The sequence below is a fragment of the Oncorhynchus masou genome, chromosome 2 (genome assembly GCF_036934945.1).
Source record: "Oncorhynchus masou masou isolate Uvic2021 chromosome 2, UVic_Omas_1.1, whole genome shotgun sequence".
NCBI classification, from domain to species: domain Eukaryota; kingdom Metazoa; phylum Chordata; class Actinopteri; order Salmoniformes; family Salmonidae; genus Oncorhynchus; species Oncorhynchus masou.
The window spans coordinates 3,964,830-3,987,548 of record NC_088213.1 but is presented as its reverse complement, the minus strand read 5'-3'; the positions used below and the strand labels follow the sequence as shown (position 1 = coordinate 3,987,548).

At 42.2% G+C, this 22,719-nt stretch overlaps 1 protein-coding gene across 1 annotated transcript in view; it reads right to left on the bottom strand.

Annotated features, from left to right (window-relative positions):
• Nucleotides 1-22,719, bottom strand: part of LOC135552207 (probable E3 ubiquitin-protein ligase HERC1) — a 191,334-nt gene that overhangs the window by 88,427 nt on the left and 80,188 nt on the right. The window contains 9 exon segments of the mRNA XM_064983699.1: nt 6,102-6,185; nt 6,944-7,183; nt 10,115-10,279; nt 10,641-10,751; nt 13,760-13,866; nt 14,292-14,447; nt 16,294-16,478; nt 16,726-16,963; nt 17,261-17,381. Coding sequence (XP_064839771.1) covers nt 6,102-6,185; nt 6,944-7,183; nt 10,115-10,279; nt 10,641-10,751; nt 13,760-13,866; nt 14,292-14,447; nt 16,294-16,478; nt 16,726-16,963; nt 17,261-17,381 — 1,407 coding nt within the window.

Sequence of the window (22,719 nt, the reverse complement as noted above, 5' to 3'; positions counted from 1 at the left end):
TGTTTAGGTGGGTTATAGGCTAACTAACGTGTCTATGTTTAGGTGGGTTATAGGCTAGGTTAACTAACGTGTCTATGTTTAGGTGGGTTATAGGCTAACTAACCTGTCTATGTTTAGATGGGCTATAGGCTAGGCTAACTAACGTGTCTATGTTTAGATGGGTTATAGGCTACGCTAACTAACGTGTATATGTTTAGATGGGTTATAAGCTAGGTTAACTAACGTGTCTATGTTTAGGTGGGTTATAGGCTAACTAACGTGTCTATGTTTAGGTGGGTTATAGGCTAGGTTAACTAACGTGTCTATGTTTAGGTGGGTTATAGGCTAACTAACGTGTCTATGTTTAGGTGAGTTATAGGCTAGGCTAACTATCGTGTCTATGTTTAGATGGGTTATAGGCTAACTAACGTGTTTATGTTTAGGTGGGTTATAGGCTAGGCTAACTAACGTGTCTATGTTTAGGTGGGTTATAGGCTAGGCTAACTAACGCGTCTATGTTTATGTGGGTTATAGGCTAGGCTAACTAACCTGTCTATGTTTAGATGGGTTATAGGCTAGGCTAACTAACGTGTCTATGTTTAGATGGGTTATAGGCTAGGTTAACTAACGTGTCTATGTTTAGGTGGGTTATAGGCTAGGCTAACTAACGTGTTTATGTTTAGGTGGGTTATAGGCTAGGCTAACTAACGTGTCTATGTTTAGATCGGTTATAGGCTAGGCTAACTAACGTGTCTATGTTTAGATGGGTTATAGGCTAGGTTAACTAACGTGTCTATGTTTAGGTGGGTTACTGGCTAGGCTAACTAACGTGTCTATGTTTAGGTGGGTTACTGGCTAGGCTAACTAAAGTGTCTATGTTTAGGTGGGTTATAGGCTAGGTTAACTAACGTGTCTATGTTTAGGTGGGTTATAGGCTAACTAACGTGTCTATGTTTAGGTGGGTTATAGGCTAGGTTAACTAACGTGTCTATGTTTAGGTGGGTTATAGGCTAACTAACGTGTCTATGTTTAGATCGGTTATAGGCTAGGCTAACTAACGTGTCTATGTTTAGATGGGTTATAGGCTAGGTTAACTAACGTGTCTATGTTTAGGTGGGTTACTGGCTAGGCTAACTAACGTGTCTATGTTTAGGTGGGTTACTGGCTAGGCTAACTAAAGTGTCTATGTTTAGGTGGGTTATAGGCTAGGTTAACTAACGTGTCTATGTTTAGGTGGGTTATAGGCTAACTAACGTGTCTATGTTTAGGTGGGTTATAGGCTAGGTTAACTAACGTGTCTATGTTTAGGTGGGTTATAGGCTAACTAACGTGTCTATGTTTAGATGGGTTATAGGCTAGGTTAACTAACGTGTCTATGTTTAGGTGGGTTATAGGCTAGGCTAACTAACGCGTCTATGTTTATGTGGGTTATAGGCTAGGCTAACTAACCTGTCTATGTTTAGATGGGTTATAGGCTAGGCTAACTAACCTGTCTATGTTTAGATGGGTTATAGGCTAGGTTAACTAACGTGTCTATGTTTAGGTGGGTTATAGGCTAGGCTAACTAACGTGTTTATGTTTAGGTGGGTTATAGGCTAGGCTAACTAACGTGTCTATGTTTAGATGGGTTATAGGCTAGGCTAACTAACGTGTCTATGTTTAGATAGGTTATAGGCTAGGTTAACTAACGTGTCTATGTTTAGGTGGGTTATAGGCTAACTAACGTGTCTATGTTTATATGGGTTATAGGCTAGGTTAACTAACGTGTCTATGTTTAGGTGGGTTACTGGCTAGACTAACTAACGTGTCTATGTTTAGGTGGGTTACTGGCTAGGCTAACTAAAGTGTCTATGTTTAGGTGGGTTATAGGCTAGGTTAACTAACGTGTCTATGTTTAGGTGGGTTATAGGCTAACTAACGTGTCTATGTTTAGGTGGGTTATAGGCTAGGTTAACTAACGTGTCTATGTTTAGGTGGGTTATAGGCTAACTAACCTGTCTATGTTTAGATGGGCTATAGGCTAGGCTAACTAACGTGTCTATGTTTAGATGGGTTATAGGCTACGCTAACTAACGTGTATATGTTTAGATGGGTTATAAGCTAGGTTAACTAACGTGTCTATGTTTAGGTGGGTTATAGGCTAACTAACGTGTCTATGTTTAGGTGGGTTATAGGCTAGGTTAACTAACGTGTCTATGTTTAGGTGGGTTATAGGCTAACTAACGTGTCTATGTTTAGGTGAGTTATAGGCTAGGCTAACTATCGTGTCTATGTTTAGATGGGTTATAGGCTAACTAACGTGTTTATGTTTAGGTGGGTTATAGGCTAGGCTAACTAACGTGTCTATGTTTAGGTGGGTTATAGGCTAGGCTAACTAACGCGTCTATGTTTATGTGGGTTATAGGCTAGGCTAACTAACCTGTCTATGTTTAGATGGGTTATAGGCTAGGCTAACTAACGTGTCTATGTTTAGATGGGTTATAGGCTAGGTTAACTAACGTGTCTATGTTTAGGTGGGTTATAGGCTAGGCTAACTAACGTGTTTATGTTTAGGTGGGTTATAGGCTAGGCTAACTAACGTGTCTATGTTTAGATCGGTTATAGGCTAGGCTAACTAACGTGTCTATGTTTAGATGGGTTATAGGCTAGGTTAACTAACGTGTCTATGTTTAGGTGGGTTACTGGCTAGGCTAACTAACGTGTCTATGTTTAGGTGGGTTACTGGCTAGGCTAACTAAAGTGTCTATGTTTAGGTGGGTTATAGGCTAGGTTAACTAACGTGTCTATGTTTAGGTGGGTTATAGGCTAACTAACGTGTCTATGTTTAGGTGGGTTATAGGCTAGGTTAACTAACGTGTCTATGTTTAGGTGGGTTATAGGCTAACTAACGTGTCTATGTTTAGATCGGTTATAGGCTAGGCTAACTAACGTGTCTATGTTTAGATGGGTTATAGGCTAGGTTAACTAACGTGTCTATGTTTAGGTGGGTTACTGGCTAGGCTAACTAACGTGTCTATGTTTAGGTGGGTTACTGGCTAGGCTAACTAAAGTGTCTATGTTTAGGTGGGTTATAGGCTAGGTTAACTAACGTGTCTATGTTTAGGTGGGTTATAGGCTAACTAACGTGTCTATGTTTAGGTGGGTTATAGGCTAGGTTAACTAACGTGTCTATGTTTAGGTGGGTTATAGGCTAACTAACGTGTCTATGTTTAGATGGGTTATAGGCTAGGTTAACTAACGTGTCTATGTTTAGGTGGGTTACTGGCTAGGCTAACTAACGTGTCTATGTTTAGGTGGGTTACTGGCTAGGCTAACTAAAGTGTCTATGTTTAGGTGGGTTATAGGCTAGGTTAACTAACGTGTCTATGTTTAGGTGGGTTATAGGCTAACTAACGTGTCTATGTTTAGGTGGGTTATAGGCTAGGTTAACTAACGTGTCTATGTTTAGGTGGGTTATAGGCTAACTAACCTGTCTATGTTTAGATGGGTTATAGGCTAGGTTAACTAACGTGTCTATGTTTAGGTGGGTTATAGGCTAGGCTAACTAACGTGTTTATGTTTAGGTGGGTTATAGGCTAGGCTAACTAACGTGTCTATGTTTAGATGGGTTATAGGCTACGCTAACTAACGTGTATATGTTTAGATGGGTTATAAGCTAGGTTAACTAACGTGTCTATGATTAGGTGGGTTATAGGCTAACTAACGTGTCTATGTTTAGATAGGTTATAGGCTAGGTTAACTAACGTGTCTATGTTTAGGTGGGTTATAGGCTAACTAACGTGTCTATGTTTAGGTGGGTAATAGGCTAGGTTAACTAACGTGTCTATGTTTAGGTGGGTTATAGGCTAACTAACCTGTCTATGTTTAGATGGGTTATAGGCTAGGTTAACTAACGTGTCTATGTTTAGGTGGGTTATAGGCTAGGCTAACTAACGTGTTTATGTTTAGGTGGGTTATAGGCTAGGCTAACTAACGTGTCTATGTTTAGATGGGTTATAAGCTAGGTTAACTAACGTGTCTATGTTTAGGTGGGTTATAGGCTAACTAACGTGTCTATGTTTAGGTGGGTTGTAGGCTAGGCTAACTAACGTATCTATGTTTAGGTGGGTTATAGGCTAGGCTAACTAACGTGTCTATGTTTAGATGGGTTATAGGCAAGGCGAACTAACGTGTCTATGTTTAGGTGGGTTATAGGCTAGGCTAACTAAAGTGTCTATGTTTAGGTGGGTTATAGGCTAGGCTAACTAATATGTCTATGTTTAGATGGGTTATAGGCTAGGCTAACTAACGTGTCTACGTTTAGGGGGGGTTACCTTTATTTAACTAGGGAAGTCAGTTAAGAACAAATTCTTATTTACAAAGGCCAATGTCACATGACATGACACGGGGTATTTATGTGTTTATGGTCTAGGGGTTTTGTATGTTTATGGGGCTGTTTCCTTTCTAGGTAGTTTGTATGTCTATGGTTGCCTAGATTGGTTCTCAATTAGAGGCAGCTGGTCTATCGTTGTCTCTGATTGGGAACCATATTTAGGCAGCCATATTCTGTGGGTGCTTGCTTCCTGTCTTTGTGTTCTCTGCACCAGATGGGACTGTTTCGTTTTTTTGCCACGTTTGTTATTTTGTATTTTGTGTCGTGTTCACGTTATCGTCTTTCATTAAACATGTTGAACACGAACCACGCTGCGTTTTGGTCCGATCCCTGCTACACCTCCAGACGAAGAGGAGGACATCAGCCGTGACAGACAAACCCTAACCTGGACGACGCCGCGCCAATTGTGCGCCACACCCTATGGGACTCTCAATCACAGCCGGTTGTGATACAGCCCGGAATTGAACCAGGCCGCTGCGCCACTCGAGGGGCGCACAAGCAGTTCCCGAAGTAGCACAAGCTGAAAATAGACGGGACGCAATTATTCAAAAACTGCAGCTCGTTGTTGGAGCACATATTTCCCTACTTCCATTTCTAATTCGTCATTCGTCAAGGGAATGTAGCATGTGTATTCCGTCAGTTAGATGTGTTTTTATGGTCGTTTATGCGTGTCGGCCTAATGGGCTTGTGTCCACACTCAGCACACGGCGTGTGTAGAGGGAGAGGTCGGAACGCAATGAGAGTGAAAGGGGCACGGAGGGGAAAAGGAGTTTAGGGAGAAGGACTGTGTGATGCTTGAAAACAAATGTGATGTCTGGTTGAAGATGGAGAGTTTTGATGTCTGTTTGGGGTACCTGATTACTCCTGCCTATCCTTACATGACAGGACTGCGTGATGCTTGGCTTGATACCATTTTTGTTGTGCTCGGCAAATGCACATTTATATATGGAACACACGAGTAGTTTGAACAGACCTTACAGTTGAGGTTTAAATAGGTTCTATGTTTAAATAGGTTCAATGTTTAACTAGGTTCTAGGTTTAAATAGGTTCAATGTTTAACTAGGTTTTAGGTTTAAATAGGTTCTAGGTTTAAGTAGGTTCTAGGTTTAAATAGGTTCTAGGTTTAAATAGGTTCTAGGTTTAAATAGGTTCTATGTTTAAATAGGTTCAATGTTTAACTAGGTTCTAGGTTTAAATAGGTTCAATGTTTAACTAGGTTTTAGGTTTAAATAGGTTCTATGTTTAACTAGGTTCTAGGTTTAAATAGGTTCAATGTTTAAATAGGTTCTATGTTTAAATAGGTTCAATGTTTAAATTGGTTCTAGGTTTAAATTGGTTCTAGGTTTAAATAGGTTCTAGATTTAACTAGGACCTAGGTTGAACTAGGTTCTCAGTCTAACTAGGTTCTCAGTTTAACTAGGTTCTGGGTTTAACTAGGTTCTAGGTTTAACTAGGCTCTAGGTTTAACTAGGTTCTAGGTTTAACTAGGTTCTGGGTTTAACTAGGCTCTAGGTTTAACTAGGTTCTGGGTTTAACTAGGTTCTAGGTTTAACTAGGCTCTAGGTTTAACTAGGTTCTAGGTTTAACTAGGTTCTGGGTTTAACTAGGCTCTAGGTTTAACTAGGCTCTAGGTTTAACTAGGCTCTAGGTTTAACTAGGTTCTCAGTTTAACTAGGTTCTAGGTTGAACTAGGTTCTGGGTTTAACTAGGCTCTAGGTTGAACTAGGTTCTATGTTCAGCGTGGTCTTACCTTCTCCCCAGGGTTACTGCTGTAGAACATGACACAGGGGTAGAGCTCTGTGGCGTCCACGTCCTCGAAGGCTAACTTGGGCTCCTGTGGAGAACAATAACAGGCTTCTGTAAACACAGCAGAGACTGTCTCAAACACTCTGGTGTCTCTAGAGGGGGTGGGCACCCTGGTGTCTCTAGGGGGGGGTGGGGGGCACTCTGGTGTCTCTGGGGGAGGGGGCACTCTGGTGTCTCTAGAGGGGGTGGGCACCCTGGTGTCTCTAGGGGGCTCTCTGGTGTCTCTGGGGGGGGGCACTCTGGTGTCTCTAGAGGGGGTGGGCACCCTGGTGTCTCTAGGGGGACACACACACTCTGGTGTCTCTATAGAGGGGGGGCACTCTGGTGTCTTTGGGGGGACTCTGGTGTTCTCTAGGGGGGGCACTCTGGTGTCTCTAGGGTGGGACACTCTGGCGTCTCTAGGGGGGAGGGACACACTCTGGAACTCTGGTGTCTCTAGGGGGGGGCACTCTGGTGTCACTAGGGGGGGGGGCCCTCTGGTGTCACTAGGGGGGGGGCACTCTGGTGTCTCTAGTCTCTAGGTTTCAGACTGTAGACTGTCAGTCATGGGGGAGGGACCCTGCTGATAGATATTGATCTCTCTACCCCTCTATCTCCCTCCCTCCCTCCCTCCCTCCCTCCCTATCGTCTATACATCTCTCTCAGTGAGGAGACTGTAATGACTTGCCATCAGACATCATGGGGTTTTAATTGTTTTGGGAAGAGTTTATAGTCTGGCTCAAAGGGCCAGTCACGGTGAAAAGCATCTCAGAACTAGGGGGGGGGTAGAGAGGACAGTAGCCTGACCTCTCCGTTCTTCCCGAAGGAGATGGTGCGTGCCTCCATGTCCAACACACAGGTGATGTAGTCTCCCTGGGTGAAGGAGGAGAGGGTGAGGGTCTGCTCTCCGTTGTGGTACAGGTTCCCGCTGTAGGCCCGGTACAGCCACATGTCTGACGTGGTGCGGTGGTTGAAGTCATGGACAGGCCAACGGGACACCCCGACGCACGTCCCCTCGTTGCCACGGTTCTCCTTCACAATGTAGAACTACATGTAGAAACAAACAATGACACAATGTTATGACATACAGGAAACACATAAAGGACGTGACGCAGCGGCACGGGGAGCTCATTACGGAAGACGCAGCAGCACGGGTAGCTCATTACTGAAGACAGCAGAACGGGAGCTCATTACGGAAGACTCAGCAGAACGGGAGCTCATTACGGAAGACTCAGCAGAACGGGAGCTCATTACGGAAGACTCAGCTGAACGGGAGCTCATTACGGAAGACTCAGCAGAACGGGAGCTCATTACTGAAGACTCAGCAGAACGGGAGCTCATTACTGAAGACTCAGCAGAACGGGAGCTCATTACTGAAGACACAGCAGAACGGGAGCTCATTACTGAAGACTCAGCAGAACGGGAGCTCATTACTGAAGACTCAGCAGAACGGGAGCTCATTACGGAAGACTCAGCAGAACGGGAGCTCATTACGGAAGACTCAGCAGAACTGGAGCTCATTACTGAAGACTCAGCAGAACGGGAGCTCATTACGGAAGACTCAGCAGAACGGGAGCTCATTACGGAAGACTCAGCAGAACGGGAGCTCATTACGGAACACTCAGCAGAAAGGGAGCTCATTACTGAAGACTCAGCAGAACGGGAGCTCATTACGGAAGACTCAGCAGAACGGGAGCTCATTACTGAAAACAGCAGAATGGGAGCTCATTACGGAAGACTCAGCAGAACGGGAGCTCATTACGGAAGACTCAGCAGAAAGGGAGCTCATTACTGAAGACTCAGCAGAACGGGAGCTGATTACTGAAGAGTCAACAGAAAGGGAGCTCATTACTGAAGACTCAGCAGAATGGGAGCTCATTACTGAAGACGCAGCGGCACGGGGAGCTCATTACTGAAAACTCAGCAGAACGGGAGCTCATTACGGAAGACTCAGCAGAACGGGAGCTCATTTCTGAAGACTCAGCAGAAAGGGAGCTTATTACTGAAGACTCAGCAGAAAGGGAGCTTATTACTGAAGACTCAGCAGAAAGGGAGCTCATTACTGAAGACTCAGCAGAAAGGGAGCTCATTACTGAAGACACAGCAGAACGGGAGCTCATTACTGAAGACAGCAGAACGGGAGCTCATTACTGAAGACACAGCAGAACGGGAGCTCATTACTGAAGACACAGCAGAACGGGAGCTCATTACTGAAGACAGCAGAACGGGAGCTCATTACTGAAGACACAGCAGAACGGGAGCTCATTACTGAAGACACAGCAGAACGGGAGCTCATTACTGAAGACAGCAGAACGGGAGCTCATTACAGAAGACACAGCAGAACGGGAGCTCATTACTGAAGACTCAGCAGAACGGGAGCTCATTACTGAAGACTCAGCAGAACGGGAGCTCATTACTGAAGACTCAGCAGAACGGGAGCTCATTACGGAAGACTCAGCAGAACGGGAGCTCATTACGGAAGACTCAGCAGAACTGGAGCTCATTACTGAAGACTCAGCAGAACGGGAGCTCATTACGGAAGACTCAGCAGAACGGGAGCTCATTACGGAAGACTCAGCAGAACGGGAGCTCATTACTGAAAACAGCAGAATGGGAGCTCATTACGGAAGACTCAGCAGAACGGGAGCTCATTACGGAAGACTCAGCAGAAAGGGAGCTCATTACTGAAGACTCAGCAGAACGGGAGCTGATTACTGAAGAGTCAACAGAAAGGGAGCTCATTACTGAAGACTCAGCAGAATGGGAGCTCATTACTGAAGACGCAGCGGCACGGGGAGCTCATTACTGAAAACTCAGCAGAACGGGAGCTCATTACGGAAGACTCAGCAGAAAGGGAGCTCATTTCTGAAGACTCAGCAGAAAGGGAGCTTATTACTGAAGACTCAGCAGAAAGGGAGCTCATTACTGAAGACTCAGCAGAAAGGGAGCTCATTACTGAAGACACAGCAGAACGGGAGCTCATTACTGAAGACAGCAGAACGGGAGCTCATTACTGAAGACAGCAGAACGGGAGCTCATTACTGAAGACACAGCAGAACGGGAGCTCATTACTGAAGACACAGCAGAACGGGAGCTCATTACTGAAGACAGCAGAACGGGAGCTCATTACTGAAGACACAGCAGAACGGGAGCTCATTACTGAAGACACAGCAGAACGGGAGCTCATTACTGAAGACAGCAGAACGGGAGCTCATTACAGAAGACACAGCAGAACGGGAGCTCATTACTGAAGACTCAGCAGAACGGGAGCTCATTACGGAAGACTCAGCAGAACGGGAGCTCATTACGGAAGACTCAGCAGAACGGGAGCTCATTACTGAAGACAGCAGAACGGGAGCTCATTACAGAAGACACAGCAGAACGGGAGCTCATTACTGAAGACAGCAGAACGGGAGCTCATTACTGAAGACAGCAGAAAGGGAGCTCATTACTGAAGATGTAGCGGCTACAGGTGACCCCCCCCACCATTGCCATAGTGATCTGTCTCTCTATGGATTTACATTTACACCCCCAGAACACAGACACGTCTAACAACATGGACATGTAGCACAGACAATCACTCCAGGTAACTGGCAAAATAAAGGAAACGCCAACATAAAGTGTGTTAATAGGGGCGTTGGGTCACCACCAGTCAGAACGGCTTCAATTCAAGACTGTAGGTGTTTTTTCACATGCCATTTCCCCTCAAACATTAGCAACAGGACAGTAGGTGTGTTTACACATGCCATTTCCCCTCAAACGTTAGCAATGGGACAGTAGGCATGTTTACACATGCCATTTCCCCTCAAACGTTAGCAACGGGACAGTAGGCGTGTTTACACATGCCATTTCCCCTCAAACGTTAGCAACGGGACAGTAGGCGTGTTTACACATGCCATTTCCCCTCAAACGTTAGCAACGGGACAGTAGGCGTGTTTACACATGCCACTGGTAGCACCCAGAGGAGATGTACTGTACCTTCCACTGGTAGCACCCAGAGGAGATGCCGGTAGAGGCCAGTCCATATCCCTTCCCCCCGCTGCCGTGGGTCAGACCCTGACCATTCTCCACCACACAACACTGAGTCTTCTCCGGGTCAAACGACACCTCCTGGATAGGAAGGTTCTCATCCTCCTCCTCGCCCTGGGGACAGACGGAGGAATCAGTTAGTCAGATTGCGAGCCAGTTATTTCACAGAGAAGAAGACAAAGAAGAAGAAAAAAATAATAATAAGAAAAAGTCTGAGAAAAGAAAGGAAGAAAAAGAAAGAAAAAGAAGAAGAAAGAAGAAGGAGAAAGAGGAAGAAGAAAGAAAAAGAAGAAGAAAGAAAAAGAAGAAGAAAGAAGAAGGAGAAAGAGGAAGAAGAAAGAAAAAGGAGAAAGAAGAAGGAGAAAGAAGAAGAAAAAGTCTGAGAAAAGAAGAGGAAAGAAAAAGAAGAGGAAAGAAAGAGAAAGAATAATACCAGTAAGAAGAAGTGATAGAGAGCATTATGAGTTGTCCGTACCTGTAGTTTCAGCTCCTGCTCTTTCTCCTTCATCTGGATGGTGTGCTTGGCCTGGGCGATGGGAGCCTCCCACATACAGTCAGCTAGCAGGGAGAAGAGACGCTCCACCACCTAGAGGAGGACCTCACCTTTTACCAGCTACCTCATCAAATACACTTAATAGGACCTCATCTTTTTACCAGCTACCTCATCATAACCTCTTATTAGGACCTCACCTTTTCACCAGCTACCTCATCATATACACTTAATAGGACCTCACCTTTTACCAGCTACCTCATCATATACACTTAATAGGACCTCACCTTTTACCAGCTACCTCATCAAATACACTTAATAGGACCTCACCTTTTTACCAGCTACCTCATCATAACCTCTTATTAGGACCTTTTTACCAGCTACCTCATCATAACCTCTTATTAGGACCTCACCTTTTTACCAGCTACCTCATCATATCCTCTTATTAGGACCTCACCTTTTTACCAGCTACCTCATCATAACCTCTTATTAGGACCTTTTTACCAGCTACCTCATCATATGCTCTTATTAGGACCTCACCTTTTTACCAGCTACCTCATCATATCCTCTTATTAGGACCTCACCTTTTACCAGCTACCTCATCATATCCTCTTATTAGGACCTCACCTTTTTACCAGCTACCTCATCATATCCTCGTATTACGACGTCACCTTTTTACCTGCTACCTCATCATATCCTCTTATTCAGACCTTTTTACCAGCTACCTCATCATAACCTCTTATTAGGACCTCACCTTTTTACCAGCTACCTCATCAATATCCTCTTATTAGGACCTCACCTTTTACCAGCTACCTCATCAAATCCTCTTATTAGGACCTCACCTTTTACCAGCTACCTCATCATATCCTCTTATTAGGGCCTTTTTACCAGCTACCTTATCATAACCTCTTATTAGGACCTCACCTTTTACCAGCCACCTCATCATAACCTCTTATTAGGACCTCACCTTTTACCAGCTACCTCATCAAATACACTTAATAGGACCTCACCTTTTTACCAGCTACCTCATCATAACCTCTTATTAGGACCTCACCTTTTCACCAGCTACCTCATCATATACACTTAATAGGACCTCACCTTTTACCAGCTACCTCATCATATACACTTAATAGGACCTCACCTTTTACCAGCTACCTCATCAAATACACTTAATAGGACCTCACCTTTTTACCAGCTACCTCATCATAACCTCTTATTAGGACCTTTTTACCAGCTACCTCATCATAACCTCTTATTAGGACCTCACCTTTTTACCAGCTACCTCATCATATCCTCTTATTAGGACCTCACCTTTTACCAGCTACCTCATCAAATCCTCTTATTAGGACCTCACCTTTTACCAGCTACCTCATCATATCCTCTTATTAGGGCCTTTTTACCAGCTACCTTATCATAACCTCTTATTAGGACCTCACCTTTTACCAGCCACCTCATCATAACCTCTTATTAGGACCTCACCTTTTACCAGCTACCTCATCAAATACACTTAATAGGACCTCACCTTTTTACCAGCTACCTCATCATAACCTCTTATTAGGACCTCACCTTTTCACCAGCTACCTCATCATATACACTTAATAGGACCTCACCTTTTACCAGCTACCTCATCATATACACTTAATAGGACCTCACCTTTTACCAGCTACCTCATCAAATACACTTAATAGGACCTCACCTTTTTACCAGCTACCTCATCATAACCTCTTATTAGGACCTTTTTACCAGCTACCTCATCATAACCTCTTATTAGGACCTCACCTTTTTACCAGCTACCTCATCATATCCTCTTATTAGGACCTCACCTTTTTACCAGCTACCTCATCATAACCTCTTATTAGGACCTTTTTACCAGCTACCTCATCATATGCTCTTATTAGGACCTCACCTTTTTACCAGCTACCTCATCATATCCTCTTATTAGGACCTCACCTTTTTACCAGCTACCTCATCATATCCTCGTATTACGACGTCACCTTTTTACCTGCTACCTCATCATATCCTCTTATTCAGACCTTTTTACCAGCTACCTCATCATAACCTCTTATTAGGACCTCACCTTTTTACCAGCTACCTCATCAATATCCTCTTATTAGGACCTCACCTTTTACCAGCTACCTCATCAAATCCTCTTATTAGGACCTCACCTTTTACCAGCTACCTCATCATATCCTCTTATTAGGGCCTTTTTACCAGCTACCTTATCATAACCTCTTATTAGGACCTCACCTTTTACCAGCCACCTCATCATAACCTCTTATTAGGACCTCACCTTTTACCAGCTACCTCATCATAACCTCTTATTAGGACCTCACCTTTTTACCATTTACCTCATCAAATCCTCTTATTAGGACCTCACCTTTTACCACCTACCTCATCATATCCTCTTATTAGGACCTTTTTACCAGCTACCTCATCAAATCCTCTTATTAGGACCTCACCTTTTTACCAGCTACCTCATCAAATCCTCTTATTAGGACCTTTTTACCAGCTACCTCATCATATCCTCTTATTAGGATCTCACCTTTTTACCAGCTACCTCATCATATCCTCTTATTAGGATCTCACCTTTTTACCAGCTACCTCATCATAACCTCTTATTAGGACCTCGCCTTTTACCAGCTACCTCATCATAACCTCTTATTAGGACCTCACCTTTTTACCAGCTACCTCATCATAACCTCTTATTAGGACCTCACCTTTTTACCAGCTACCTCATCATAACCTCTTATTAGGACCTCACCTTTTACCAGCTACCTCATCATATCCTCTTATTAGGACCTCACCTTTTTACCAGCTACCTCATCATAACCTCTTATTAGGACCTCACCTTTTTACCAGCTACCTCATCATAACCTCTTATTAGGACCTCACCTTTTTACCAGCTACCTCGTCAAATCCTCCTATTAGGACCTCACCTTTTTACCAGCTACCTCATCATATCCTCTTATTATGACCTTTTTACCAGCTACCTCGTCAAATCCTCTTATTAGGACCTTTTTACCAGCTACCTCGTCAAATCCTCCTATTAGGACCTCACCAGTGGGTCATTTTGAGAGGCTTCACTCTGCATACAGCTCCAGTACCTGTGTCATCTGGTGGTTCTCTACACTGGCCTCGCAGGCAGGCAGCACAGCCTCCAGAACGTGAAGGGCCAGGAGACGTGTTCTCAGGTTGCCCACCAGAGGGACTCCTACAGACAGACAACAATAACACTTGTGTCATTGAAAAGCAAAACAAAAAAAATAGGAAATAGGAAATCTTACGCAAATTAGGTGCTAAGCGACATTAACAAATTCCAAAAGCCAGGCACTCGTGTGAGTATGAAAGTTTAAAAAGCCTTTAATGAACGGGCTAAGACACGATTCAAATAAACCTTCATCCCTTTGACAGAAATAACATAACGAAAGGAAGACACTGGTGAAAATGGAGGCCTTTAATGTAAGTCCTTACCTCTGACCTGATGTCAGTCAGGATGTATATTAAATGGTTGGCTGTGCTGGTGCATATCTAACCTATATTCAAGTCTATGTCAAGAAACATCTAAACTTACAAGTACAGACCGGTGATTTTCATAATGCATTTTAACTGTACAAATACAGTTGGATTGGACCGTACCTGAGCAGCATTTCTGCGCAGCGATGTTGAGCAGCACCTCTGTCCACTTCGGAGAAGACATCTTGGATTGGATGGCCTTGGAGGAGACGACTCGCCTCAGGAACACCAGGAAGTCTCCCAGGTGAAGCTCTGCTGTGTGCTGTTTACGCACCAACGCTATGGAACACAACAACAACACCATGTTACAGAGTGAAGCTCTACAGGGTGCTGTTTACGCACCAACGCTATGGAACACAACAACAACACCATGTTACAGAGCGAAGCTCTACAGGGTGCTGTTTCCACTCCAACAACAACACCATGTTACAGAGTGAAGCTCTACAGGGTGCTGTTTCCACTCCAACAACAACAACAACACCATGTTACAGAGTGAAGCTCTACAGGGTGCTGTTTCCACTCCAACAACAACAACACCATGTTACAGAGTGAAGCTCTACAGGGTGCTGTTTCCCCTCCAACAACAACAACACCATGTTACAGAGTGAAGCTCTACAGGGTGCTGTTTCCACTCCAACAACAACAACACCATGTTACAGTGTGAAGCTCTACAGGGTGCTGTTTCCACTCCAACAACAACAACAACACCATGTTACAGAGTGAAGCTCTACAGGGTGCTGTTTCCACTCCAACAACAACAACACCATGTTACAGAGTGAAGCTCTACAGGGTGCTGTTTCCACTCCAACAACACCATGTTACAGAGTGAAGCTCTACAGGGTGCTGTTTCCCCTCCAAAACAACAACACCATGTTACAGAGTGAAGCTCTACAGGGTGCTGTTTCCACTCCAACAACAACAACAACACCATGTTACAGAGTGAAGCTCTACAGGGTGCTGTTTCCACTCCAACAACAACAACACCATGTTACAGAGTGAAGCTCTACAGGGTGCTGTTTCCACTCCAACAACAACAACAACACCATGTTACAGAGTGAAGCTCTACAGGGTGCTGTTTCCACTCCAACAACACCATGTTACAGAGTGAAGCTCTACAGGGTGCTGTTTCCACTCCAACAACAACAACACCATGTTACAGAGTGAAGCTCTACAGGGTGCTGTTTCCACTCCAACAACAACAACACCATGTTACAGAGTGAAGCTCTACAAGGTGCTGTTTCCACTCCAACAACAACAACACCATGTTACAGAGTGAAGCTCTACAAGGTGCTGTTTCCCCTCCAACAACACCATGTTACAGAGTGAAGCTCTACAGGGTGCTGTTTCCACTCCAACGCTATGGACCACATCAACAACAACAACAACAACAATAACATCATGTTACAGAGTGAAGCTCTACAGGGTGCTGTTTCCACTCCAACAACAACACCACCATGTTACAGAGTGAAGCTCTACAGGGTGCTGTTTCCCCTCCAAAACAACAACACCATGTTACAGAGTGAAGCTCTACAGGGTGCTGTTTCCACTCCAACAACAACAACAACACCATGTTACAGAGTGAAGCTCTACAGGGTGCTGTTTCCACTCCAAAACAACAACAACAACAACACCATGTTACAGAGTGAAGCTCTACAGGGTGCTGTTTCCACTCCAACAACAACACCATATTACAGAGTGAAGCTCTACAGGGTGCTGTTTCCACTCCAAAACAACAACAACAACAACACCATGTTACAGAGTGAAGCTCTACAGGGTGCTGTTTCCCCTCCAAAACAACAACACCATATTACAGAGTGAAGCTCTACAGGGTGCTGTTTCAAAACAATGACGTCATGTCTGAATCCGGCCATCTTTATGCCACTTCACCACTACCATCTGTATTGACAATACTTTAGAAGTTCCCGGAAAAATCTATTTGAAAAAAAAAAAAAAAAAAAAACGATCAAGCCGATCAACCGATTCCAGTCAGCCAAATCACTGGTAATCTTTCCATCACTATTACTCCCAACCTGGCAGACAATCCTCCTCCTAATGTATTAAATCATCGTTCAAATAGCACTGTAACTTCCTGTCAATGCTGCATGACACACAGTCCTCCTCCCACCTCGGAGGTCTGTCTTCTCTGGGTCGGCTCCATCCTCAGACTTCTTGTCCTGGTTCTCCTGGTTCTTCCCTGGGTCGGCAGTGAGCAGGCTGACTCCTGCCTGGGACAGAAGGTTCTTCAGCTGGCTACACAGCAAGTCCAATAGGGACTGGACCACCTTGGGTCCTAGCTTGTCTGCGTACGTCCTGGAGACACAGAGACAGAATCATGCATCAACAGTCTTTCTGGGTAGGGTTTCATGATTGCGCCTCCTACAGGACTAAGAATCATTCTCGAAGGACAATCTCAAATTGAAAGTCCCCTTTTTAAATCCAGGAATAGGCTTGATCTGGACCCGGGAAATCGGCCCTATAGATAAACCAGACACGACACATCTGACGACACATAAACATATATTAACAGTTTTGTTAGTGCAGAGAGCCCCTGTCTTACCCGGTGCTGATGGCCAGTATCTGCAGTAGTCGCGTTGAGGCTACCTTCAGGGCAGTGCTGAGCTGAGACACCCCTGGTTTCTGTAGCAGCTGGAGTGGTTGTCCCAGCAGGGTCTCTGTGCCACACAGCTGTGACAGCACATTGAGGAGGCCACTGGATATGGCCAGGGACACGTCCACAGACTGGTAACGCACGCTCAGGGCAAACACTGTCACCAGCAGGAGGCGCTGCTGGGCCTCTGGAACGAGGGAAAGGGGGGGGGGGGGGGAAGAGGGGGCGAGATACCGAGTCAGTTGTCCAACAAGTCAACTGAAATGTGTCTTTCCGCATTGGGACGGGGGAGAGGGAGGGAGACGACGGGGAGGGGCAAACGAGGGAAAGGGGAGTTACTCTATAGCGCTGGTCTTCAACTACGTCCTGAAGAACTACTGGCTGCGCAGACTTTTACTGCAGGGCTGGACCGAAAGCCTGCACATACAGTTGATCTCCAGGACCTGTATAGAAGAACCCTGCTTGGTAATAATGTGACGTTCACCTATGTGATGTTTGTTGGCCTGCAGGGCTCTCTCCAGCGTGACAGACAGCTGCTGGTAGATCTTATGTACGGCTGTCTGGATGTTCATCTGCAGGCTCCGCTTGGCTGCGTTAACACCGTCCTGAACCAACACAACATCATTATGAGACAGACACATCCTGTCCTGAACCAACACAACATCATTGAGACAGACAGACACATCCTGTCCTGAACCAACACAACATCATTATGAGACAGACAGACAGACAGACAGAGAGACAGACAGACAGAGAGACAGAGAGACAGACACATCCTGTCCTGAACCAACACAACATCATTATGAGACAGACAGACACATCCTGTCCTGAACCAACACAACATCATTATGAGACAGACACATCCTGTCCTGAACCAACACAACATCATTATGAGACAGACAGACAGACAGACAGAGAGACAGACAGACAGAGAGACAGAGAGACAGACAGAGACACATTCTGTCCTGAACCAACACCACTGGTAACATCATGTTAATATACCACTGGTAACATCATGGTAATATACCACTGGTAACATCATGTTAATATACCACTGGTAACATCATGGTAATATACCACTGGTAACATCATGTTAATATACCACTGGTAACATCATGTTAATATACCACTGGTAATATACCACTGGTAACATCATGTTAATATACCACTGGTAATATACCACTGGTAACATCATGGTAATATACCACTGGTAACATCATGGTAATATACCACTGGTAACATCATGTTAATATACCACTGGTAACATCATGGTAATATACCACTGGTAACATCATGTTAATATACCACTGGTAATATACCACTGGTAACATCATGGTAACATACCACTGGTAACATCATGGTAATATACCACTGGTAACATCATGTTAATATACCACTGGTAACATCATGTTAATATACCACTGGTAACATCATGTTAATATACCACTGGTAACATCATGGTAATATACCACTGGTAATATACCACTGGTAACATCATGTTAATATACCACTGGTAACATCATGTTAATATACCACTGGTAACATCATGTTAATATACCACTGGTAACATCATGTTAATATACCACTGGTAATATCATGTTAATATACCACTGGTAACATCATGTTAATATACCACTGGTAACATCATGCTAATATACCACTGGTAACATCATGCTAATATACCACTGGTAACATCATGTTAATATACCACTGGTAACATCATGTTAATATACCACTGGTAACATCATGCTAATATACCACTGGTAACATCATGTTAATATACCACTGGTAACATCATGGTAATATACCACTGGTAATATACCACTGGTAACATCATGTTAATATACCACTGGTAACATCATGTTAATATACCACTGGTAACATCATGTTAATATACCACTGGTAACATCATGTTAATATACCACTGGTAACAGCATGTTAATATACCACTGGTAATATACCACTGGTAACATCATGCTAATATACCACTGGTAACATCATGTTAATATACCACTGGTAACATCATGTTAATATACCACTGGTAACATCATGTTAATATACCACTGGTAACATCATGTTAATATACCACTGGTAATATACCACTGGTAACATCATGCTAATATACCACTGGTAACATCATGTTAATATACCACTGGTAACATCATGGTAATATACCACTGGTAATATACCACTGGTAACATCATGTTAATATACCACTGGTAACATCATGTTAATATACCACTGGTAACATCATGTTAATATACCACTGGTAACATCATGGTAATATACCACTGGTAACATCATGTTAATATACCACTGGTAATATACCACTGGTAACATCATGCTAATATACCACTGGTAACATCATGTTAATATACCACTGGTAACATCATGTTAATATACCACTGGTAACATCATGTTAATATACCACTGGTAACATCATGTTAATATACCACTGGTAATATACCACTGGTAACATCATGTTAATATACCACTGGTAACATCATGTTAATATAGCACTGGTAACATCATGTTAATATACCACTGGTAATATCATGTTAATATACCACTGGTAACATCATGTTAATATACCACTGGTAACATCATGTTAATATACCACTGGTAACATCATGTTAATATACCACTGGTAATATCATGTTAATATACCACTGGTAACATCATGTTAATATACCACTGGTAATATCATGTTAATATACCACTGGTAACATCATGTTAATATACCACTGGTAACATCATGTTAATATACCACTGGTAATATCATGTTAATATACCACTGGTAATATACCACTGGTAACATCATGTTAACATACTACTGGTAACATGATGTTAATATACCACTGGTAACATCATGTTAATATACCACTGGTAACATCATGTTAATATACCACTGGTAACATCATGTTAATATACCACTGGTAACACCACTGGTAATATACCACTGGTAACATCATGTTAATATACCACTGGTAACATCATGTTAATATACCACTGGTAATATACCACTGGTAACATCATGTTAATATACCACTGGTAACATCATGTTAATATACCACTGGTAACATCATGGTAATATACCACTGGTAACATCATGGTAATATACCACTGGTAACATCATGGTAATATACCACTGGTAACATCATGTTAATATACCACTGGTAACATCATGTTAATATACCACTGGTAATATCATGTTAATATACCACTGGTAACATCATGTTAATATACCACTGGTAACATCATGTTAATATACCACTGGTAATATACCACTGGTAACATCATGTTAATATACCACTGGTAATATACCACTGGTCACATCATGGTAATATACCACTGGTAACATCATGTTAATATACCACTGGTAACATCATGTTAATATACCACTGGTAACATCATGTTAATATACCACTGGTAACATCATGTTAATATACCACTGGTAACATCATGTTAATATACCACTGGTAATATACCACTGGTAACATCATGTTAATATACCACTGGTAACATCATGTTAACATACCACTGGTAATATCATGTTAATATACCACTGGTAACATCATGTTAATATACCACTGGTAACATCATGTTAATATACCACTGGTAATATACCACTGGTAACATCATGTTAATATACCACTGGTCACATCATGTTAATATACCACTGGTAATATACCACTGGTAACATCATGTTAATATACCACTGGTAACATCATGTTAATATACCACTGGTAACATCATGTTAATATACCACTGGTAACATCATGTTAATATACCACTGGTAACATCATGTTAATATACCACTGGTAATATCATGTTAATATACCACTGGTAACATCATGGTAATATACCACTGGTAACATCATGCTAATATACCACTGGTAACATGTAAATATATCACTGGTAACATCATGTTAATATACCACTGGTAATATACCACTGGTAACATCATGTTAACATACCACTGGTAACATCATGGTAATATACCACTGGTAACATCATGTTAATATACCACTGGTAACATCATGTTAATATACCATTGGTAATATACCACTGGCAACATCATGTTAATATACCACTGGTAACATCATGTTAATATACCACTGGTAACATCATGGTAATATACCACTGGTAACATCATGGTAATATACCACTGGTAACATCATGTTAATATACCACTGGTAACATCATGTTAATATACCACTGGTAATATCATGTTAATATACCACTGGTAACATCATGTTAATATACCACTGGTAACATCATGTTAATATACCACTGGTAATATACCACTGGTAACATCATGTTAATATACCACTGGTAATATACCACTGGTCACATCATGGTAATATACCACTGGTAACATCATGTTAATATACCACTGGTAACATCATGTTAATATACCACTGGTAACATCATGTTAATATACCACTGGTAACATCATGTTAATATACCACTGGTAACATCATGTTAATATACCACTGGTAATATACCACTGGTAACATCATGTTAATATACCACTGGTAACATCATGTTAACATACCACTGGTAATATCATGTTAATATACCACTGGTAACATCATGTTAATATACCACTGGTAACATCATGTTAATATACCACTGGTAATATACCACTGGTAACATCATGTTAATATACCACTGGTAACATCATGTTAATATACCACTGGTCACATCATGTTAATATACCACTGGTAATATACCACTGGTAACATCATGTTAATATACCACTGGTAACATCATGTTAATATACCACTGGTAACATCATGTTAATATACCACTGGTAACATCATGTTAATATACCACTGGTAACATCATGTTAATATACCACTGGTAATATCATGTTAATATACCACTGGTAACATCATGGTAATATACCACTGGTAACATCATGCTAATATACCACTGGTAACATCATGTAAATATATCACTGGTAACATCATGTTAATATACCACTGGTAACATCATGTTAATATACCACTGGTAACATCATGTTAATATACCACTGGTAACATCATGGTAATATACCACTGGTAACATCATGTTAATATACCACTGGTAACATCATGTTAATATACCACTGGTAATATACCACTGGTAACATCATGTTAATATACCACTGGTAATATACCACTGGTCACATCATGGTAATATACCACTGGTAACATCATGTTAATATACCACTGGTAACATCATGTTAATATACCACTGGTAACATCATGTTAATATACCACTGGTAACATCATGTTAATATACCACTGGTAACATCATGTTAATATACCACTGGTAATATACCACTGGTAACATCATGTTAATATACCACTGGTAACATCATGTTAACATACCACTGGTAATATCATGTTAATATACCACTGGTAACATCATGTTAATATACCACTGGTAACATCATGTTAATATACCACTGGTAATATACCACTGGTAACATCATGTTAATATACCACTGGTCACATCATGTTAATATACCACTGGTAATATACCACTGGTAACATCATGTTAATATACCACTGGTAACATCATGTTAATATACCACTGGTAACATCATGTTAATATACCACTGGTAACATCATGTTAATATACCACTGGTAACATCATGTTAATATACCACTGGTAATATCATGTTAATATACCACTGGTAACATCATGGTAATATACCACTGGTAACATCATGCTAATATACCACTGGTAACATCATGTAAATATATCACTGGTAACATCATGTTAATATACCACTGGTAACATCATGTTAATATACCACTGGTAACATCATGTTAATATACCACTGGTAACATCATGGTAATATACCACTGGTAACATCATGTTAATATACCACTGGTAACATCATGTTAATATACCACTGGTAACATCATGTTAATATACCACTGGTAACAT